The following is a 7478-nucleotide window of genomic DNA, read 5'->3' as shown; positions in this document are numbered from 1 at the left end:
TCTTGAAAGACTCCTCCAAAAAGTTGGGTAGAAAAAAAAATGTTCGAACCTTGACAGGAACAAAACAAACCATATTTGTATTTTTTTAAACACATTCATTGAAAAGGAATAAATATGGTCTTCACAACCAACGGTATGTTTTAAATGTACTCGTCGGTCTGGTTATCATTAAATGATATTATATTGGGGGTGGCACAGCCATGTTTGTTATAGCTGCGGAAAATGGTAAACACAGCACCTCCTGCTGTCCGTAATGAAAAACGCTCTAAATCTAACACACTATCCCTTTAAGGGTGAAGTAATCGGCCCATTTTTTTTAATATATATATATATAAACAGTATTTATCTTATTATGGGACCCGACAAATTCTTGAACTCCTTCCTACTTTCTTTGAACATGTAAATTACTGAACTGCGATTGTTTATTTTACTTTTTCTCTTTTCTAATGTTTATCAAGGTTTAGAGTTTTATTTAAAGCTTTTTCATTCATCATCACGTCACAGGCAACAAAGACAGATGCCACAATAATTTCAGTGGTTGAAGGAAAAAAAATCATAAATAACTCATTATTACGCCTTTTAAAAGGATTTACAAAATCAGGAAAACAATGTGTATAGTTTGCAAAGTGTGTGCACAAGGCTTAATGAAAAATGATGATTTATTTCACTTAGTCCTCCTTAAAGGTTATTATAGTTACCAAAATGCATTTCATGTTTTTCAAATTCTACTTTCCTGAACAGGGTAAGATTTTTTTTTTTTTAAAGGTTGGATTTTAGCACTGTTTTTCTTGTCGATGGGATAAAGGTCATTCCAGTTGCTTAAGCACGTAGAATAGCACTGCTTTGTCGCTAAAGTATTTAGCTATCTGAGGCATATAAGGAAACTAAATAAAGAACATGATTCGATAAATGGCATAAATATGGTACATCAAAGTGAAAGCATATGATGCCTGAAGCTGCTCGGAACAAAGCGAAGATACAAAAGTGTCTCTTTCCGCTGGAAATGTTGTCCATGTATACAACTGAAAGAAAAAAAAAAAAAAGTCCCGGTAGTTCCTCACGCCGCTCTTTCGTTAGTCAGGACGACCTCGCAGTCGCTCAAGGTGGGCGCTCGACACACGCCCTTGCCCACCACCTCCAGGGGCACGCCCATGTAGGAGGCCACACACTGGCTATCTGTATGAAGGTCTGAGCAAATGTGCTCGCGGACCTTGGCGGCGTCCAGCTCCTTGTTTGGGTCACCTGGTAAGAACATGCAAGGATGATATATTCAGGAGATCTCAAATTTAAGCTATGTGTATTGTTTTTTTTTTTTTTTTTTGGGGGGGGGGCATTTAAATAACATCTTAAGGAGCAAATCCCTTGCTGAATTCTTGTCGTCCCAGTCCAAGAAAATAGTATCAAGCAAGCTAAGTTTGTTGTTTAATTTCCTGTGTTAGTTTCACAGCGAACTAGGGCTAAACAAAAGAATAACCATGATTATTTTGATTGATTAATTGCACTAAACTACAAACGTGAGTTAAAAAATGGGAAAACGCCAACATCTCCATGGCGATGTAGAAACGGCAGAACATGCAGCTTTCATCGGGTGTGAGATCGTACCTGTAAAACCATGGACTGTGACTCTATCGCCAGGTACGGCTCCAATCGGAGGCGCAAGGATCTCCACGCCGCCCGGCGACCTTACGCACACGACGGCGGCTTGAGATGCCACGCCTCGCACCTGCGTGGGCTTCAGGTTGCACAGTAGAATGGCCATGCAGTTCTGTAACTGCACAACGCACCAAACTTGCTAGCATTAGCATTCTTAACAGAATGGAAAACAATGTGGCGCTTTGGTGATTTATTCATGATTTTTATGTTGAGTTATATGATGAACTTCAATTGAGAGAGGCAATAAATCATCCAAATGCATCAAAATTTGAGGTATTCATGTTCTTCTTGATGATGTACCTGGTTGAGGGGCACGCACTCGCTGACCACCGTCCTGGGGTGAGCCTCGCCGACGTCCACGTGCTGCAAGTACAAGCCGTTTTTTCCGGGGAGCTCCATGGTCCTGATGATGCAGCCCGCTCGCAGGTCCAGGTGGGACACGTCCATTCGGTTTTGCCCGTCCGCCTCAGGTTTGTCCTCAATAGAGGCTCCTGCCGCCTTCGGCACTTTCTTCCTTTCTGGCGTCAAAGAAAGCAGAATTATTAAGAAAACCATCAAATGCTAATTTCTAGTACAATGGTGCCACAAGACAATGGAATTTGCTATTTTATTTGTAACTCGAAACATGTCTGAAATGATCATCCCGCAATGAAAAAAATCTATAAAGCCTATTTGGTTACCCTGCTTTGTGTTTAAAGAGCAGGGTAACCAATCAGGTTTTAGGACCCGCCTTGATTGAGCAGGGTAACCAATCAGGTGTAGGAACCCGCCCATCAAACTTTGACGAGCGATGTTGACAAATTAATGAAATGTTTACTTAAATACATCCTTCTTTAAAATTTAATTATTTAATGAGATTATATTTCATTATTGATCCCTTTATTTATTTGATTCAGACACCTTCGGTTCTCCACTTTATAACTAAAGCTCGCCATCTTTAGCTAATACTCCTGATCGAAACGTGACATTGGTGCGTTTGCTGAATTTAAGCTAATACAAGAAGGGGAGGGGGGAGCAGCGGCAGGTTAGCAAGACCCCGCCCCCGGGACCGGAACCCACCTCTGGCCTTTCCTTCGGAGGACGACCGCCGGCTGAGGCCCATCTCCCGGAGCTCCCTGTTAACGGTGGCCGCGCTGACATTGGCCCCGGACGCCCGCCGGAATTCCGCGGCGAGCGCCTGCAGGGACGGGAAGGTCTGCTCCTGGGCTATCCTCTCCAGAACCTGCCGGTGCTCCTCTTTGAGCTTGTGCGGCCGTCCGCAGCGCGGAAGAGGGCAAGTCCGGCCCTCTCGCTTCCATTGAACGATGACGTTGTTGACGGTGGAGCGCGGCAGGTTGAGCAGGGTGGCGATCTCCCGCAGGGACTTTTTGCACATGTGGCATCCGACCACGGTGCCCCGCTGGAAGTCGCTAAGCTCCCCGCTGCGACCCATCGCTGACGCCGAAATCAACGGTGGCTCTCAGGCGTTTTCTTCTTTCTCCGTCTTGTACTGACGCCACGGCACGTTGCCGCCCCCTACAGGCTGTTTCGTTACACGCTCAATTGTAGTTTTCTTTGCATCTTTTCATTTTTATATCAAATAGTTTGTTCTTTTTTGTTTGGGAATTTGTTTTGATTATTATTTACTTGATTTATTTTAGTTTATTATTTGTATGTCAGGGCAACACATAAACATGATGAATAACATGAAGAATATTCGTGTTTAAGAATCGTGATTTCAAGATTGGTGAAAAATAATCGTGGTTTTGGCCATATTCGTGCAGTCAGGGGTGTCAAATCCGTTTAAGATGGCGAGCCGCATGGAGGAAAATCTATTCTCAAGTGGGCCGGACCGATAAAATGGTATACTATATTTATATAATTAAAACAACAACTTCAAATGTATTACTCTTTTAATACTGTCCAAAATAAAACAAGTGCATGACTATTAATCATAAAACATTTCAAATTTTTCATTTATTAAAAAATTCAGCTAATTTTTATACTTTACAAAATCATCACGCAGGCCGGATTAAACCCATTTACGGGCCAGAACCGGCCCGTGGGCTGTACGTTTGAGACCCCTGATGTAGGTGAATAAAAAGTGCCCTTATGTTTGTCATAAGTGATTTTTTTTGTTTGTTTTATTCCCGCAAACATTTGCAATGGTAAGAATTTCTTTGTTTGGTATAATAATACTATACACATGACAATAAATCTCTTGAATCTTATTTTTGTTGTAACAAAAGGCAATTAATTCAGGCATAGAGCCCATTGGAATGGCGTACAGTAAAGAGAGTAAGTGGAAGGGAAAACATATGGTGCATAAATATAAAGCTGCTGAAGACGATACGACTCCAAAGTGATGATCCGAGAAAAAAAAAAAATCTCCTTTCAGTAGGAATGTTGTCCGCCTTTACAGCGAAGGAAAAAATTGTTCACGGCGCGCCTTGGTTTGTCAGGATGACCTCGCAGTCGCTCAAGGTGGGCGCTCGACACACGCCCTTGCCCAGGACCTCCAGGGGCACGCACTTGTAGGTGGCCACGCACTGGCCGTCTGTACGGAGGTCTGAGCGGATGCGCTCGCAGACCTTGGTGGAGTCCAGCTCCTTAACCGGGTCGCCTGGTCAGAACAAGCAAGGACATGTTTGTGTGTGTGTTTTAAATATATAGTACAATGAAATAGGTTAGCCCACACAAAGAAGAAAAAAAAAAAGTACACACACACACACACAAAAAAACACGAATAAAATAATTTGATAAAAGGTAATAATATAAATTGGACACCCGCCATACAAAATTAATCCATTCCGGGGTTGGAATCGTAAGGCGAAATCGTCGTTTGGCAGACAATAGAAACTTAGCCTAATTAGCTAATGCATGCCTGCCACCTTGTTTATATACTTCTTGTTTAACAAAAAAGGGGCAATAAATAGACATGTTAATGAATAACATGATGAATAATCGTGATTAATAATAAGATTTCAATAGAGACCAAAATAATAGTGATTATTATTTTGGTCATAATCGTACAGTCCTAATACACATCAAAAATTTGTAACAAAAAGAGTATAGTATGTGCAACTTTATATATAATATACATGTATACAATTAAATAACATCATAAATAAAAACTATATCAAGGAAAATTACATTTTATTTACCTTTGACTTGAGCATTTTAGCCTATTTTGTATGTAACTTAAGTTTACTTTGCGGTCATGCAAAGTGCTTTCTGTGTGACCTTCAGCCCTTTCGCTAATGTGTTAACGATGTGCTAACGACGCATCAGACGCGACAGCCCAAAGTGGTGTGCATGTATTTTTATGTGAATATGTACAATGTTAGCTTTAGCCAGTGTCAATTTTATGTTACATGATAACTAGATGTATGATTTCTTCAGTTGACAGTTGACATCACCACAACACAGCTCTAGTCAAATGTGTGTACCTGTAAATCCATGGACGGTGACTCTTTCGCCAGGTACGGCTCCAATCGGAGGCGCGAGGATCTCCACGCTGCCCGGTGACCTTACGCACACGACCGCGGCCTGAGATGCCACGCCTTGCACATGCGTGACCTTCAGGTTGCACAGTAGAACGGCCATGTAGTTCTCTAACTGCATGAAACGTCACACATGCTAATATTAGCCTTATTAGCAAACAAGAACGGGGAAACGCTGTGGCACCTCCAGTCTTCGGGTTCATTTGTTCTGTGACATATCTCAAATCACTTTACGTAATCGCCACAAATGAAAATACAGTGGACCCCTGTTTTACGACGTCCCTGCCTTACGTTTTTTTTTCTCTTTACGACATGGTCATCTTCTCTTTATGACATTTTTATCACCATGCGGCATCAACAACAACAACTCTCGCACTGCCATATTTCAAACTTGACGGTTAGTGTGCGTGCATGACTGCAAGCTGCACCATACTCATACATCACTACAATGCTGGTCTGCTCTAGGTCGGCATCACAGCGTCCCTAAGATGTTGGTCTGCTATTGGTCGGGGTCACGATGTCACTAAGATACCGACAAGACTTGATCTCATGTGAGTGCTTGCAATATCATATTTATTGTGTATTTTAGTGCTTAAATCAAACTTTAACTGGTTAGCCATGGGTCCCAAAATTGCTAGTGATGTTTAATTAAGCTGGAGATAATCAAGAAATTACGAAGAGAGCTAGGCTAGGCTAAGCCATGCAAGGCTACTTTCGCTCGGGACTAATTTTTAATATGTATATAAAATTTTGATATTTTTACCTTGGGTTTTATACGTATTAGCTAATTACCATTGGTTTCTATTGTCCGAGATCTGACAATTTCGCGTTACAATCCCAACTGCGGAACGGATTAATTTCGTATAGCGGAGGTCCACTGTATCATTTATCCGTTCCCCATACCTGGTTGACTGGCACACACTCGCTGACCACCGTCCTGGGGTGAGTTTCGCCGACATCCACATGCTGCAAGTACAGGTCGTCCTTTCCGGGAAGCTCCATGGTCCTGATGATGCAGCCCACCCGAAGATCCAGATGGGACACGTCCATTTGGTTTGGCGGGTCCACCTCTTTATTCTCAACAGAGGATTCTGCCACTTTCTGCGTTTTCTTCCTTTCTGGCATCAAAGAGAAAAACATTATTTGAAAAGAAAATTTTAAATTGAAATAGTCCTTGTCCACCAAAAAAATAAATAAAAAAATCAATATAAAGTGTCAGACCTGTTCTCAAAAAGAAATAATTATATTACACATTTGTCCACAGAAAAAAAATAAACATAAAACCATGTTTTGGGATCTCTTCATAAAAATAAATAATTATAAATAAATATTTGCCCGCGGAAAAATATTCAACTTGAAGTGTCATCTTTTGGGAGATGTGATCAGAAAAATAAATACCTAATCAACTTAACAGGCAACGAGGGGAGTCACGTGACAAGTTGGGTCGAACCATTCTAGTATGGGGGAGAAAAAGGCATTTTAGAATAATGACATTAAATAACCTACTGAACATAAACATGTGCTTGAAGGACGTATATTTTCCGGAAAAGAAAAGAATAAAATTCAATAATTATTTTGGAAAGAATTCTTGCATGTTTGTCCATTTATTTTATTGAAAATTTCGAGTACCCCTGAAGTTCCTTCATGTACCCCCATTTGAGAACCACTAGTCGAAAGTTTAAAGCCACCTCGAGCTAATGCTCGTTCGGCTACTAGCTTAGCTTAGCTCGTTGTATCCCAGTGAAACGCGTTCATGGAATTAAAACTCAAAGTGCGAGTTGAGAGTAAAATGGCGTTCGTTCACATTTTATCATCTTAAAAGACCGTGACCCACCTCTGGCCTTGCCTTCGGAGGACGGTCGCCGACTGAGGCCCATCTCCCGGAGCTCCCTGCTAACGGTGGCCGCGCTTACGCTAGCCCCGGACGCCCGCCGGAACTCCGCAGTGAGAGCCTCCAGGGACGAGAAGGTCTGCTCCTGGGCCATTCGCTCCAGAACCTGTCGGTGCTCTTCTTTGAGCTTGTGCGGCCGTCCGCAGCGGGGCAGTGGACACGTCCGGCGCTCTTGCTTCCATTTCACGATGACGTTGTTGACGGTGGAACGCGGCAGGTTGAGCAGAGTGGCGATCTCCCGCAGGGACTTTTTGCACATGTGGCATCCGACCACGGTACCCCGCTGGAAGTCGCTGAGTTCCCCGCTGCGACCCATCGCTGACGCTGAAAACAACTGGAGCTGTCCAGCGAACCTTTCTTCTTTCTTCCGTGTTTTGCGGAAATAGGTACGCGACTTCTTCTTTTTGTTTACTGGCGGTTTATATCGCTTTGGTGCAAATCATGTACGCTAC

General features: G+C 42.5%; 2 protein-coding genes across 3 annotated transcripts; both read right to left on the bottom strand.

Moving 5' to 3' along the window:
- Positions 1-408: 408 nt before the first annotated feature.
- On the bottom strand, positions 409-3146 carry LOC148421598 (aminoacyl tRNA synthase complex-interacting multifunctional protein 1-like). Its single transcript, XM_088418796.1, has 4 exons — positions 2713-3146; positions 1954-2171; positions 1603-1771; positions 409-1242 (listed from the first exon to the last, which is right to left on the bottom strand). Exons 1-4 carry the CDS (start codon positions 3083-3085, stop codon positions 1058-1060), a joined length of 945 nt encoding a protein of 314 aa, XP_088274922.1. The 5' UTR covers positions 3086-3146; the 3' UTR covers positions 409-1057.
- A 612-nt stretch (positions 3147-3758) lies between these two features.
- LOC148421597 (aminoacyl tRNA synthase complex-interacting multifunctional protein 1-like) lies at positions 3759-7421 on the bottom strand. 2 transcript variants are annotated; one of them, XM_088418797.1, is made up of 4 exons: positions 6970-7421; positions 6039-6253; positions 5082-5250; positions 3759-4255 (listed from the first exon to the last, which is right to left on the bottom strand). In XM_088418797.1, exons 1-4 carry the CDS (start codon positions 7340-7342, stop codon positions 4071-4073), a joined length of 942 nt encoding a protein of 313 aa, XP_088274923.1. In that variant the 5' UTR covers positions 7343-7421; the 3' UTR covers positions 3759-4070. The 2 variants fall into 2 exon arrangements, with proteins under 2 accessions (XP_088274923.1, XP_088274924.1); XM_088418798.1 differs by having other exon boundaries at positions 5082-5211.
- Between the last annotated feature and the right edge of the window lie 57 nt (positions 7422-7478).

This window comes from Hippichthys cyanospilos, chromosome 7 (assembly GCF_059441005.1).
Source record: "Hippichthys cyanospilos isolate Australia breed blue-spotted pipefish chromosome 7, RoL_Hcya_1.0, whole genome shotgun sequence".
NCBI lineage: Eukaryota > Metazoa > Chordata > Actinopteri > Syngnathiformes > Syngnathidae > Hippichthys > Hippichthys cyanospilos.
Note: the sequence above shows the minus strand (reverse complement) of the source record. Positions and strands in the feature narration are given on the sequence as shown.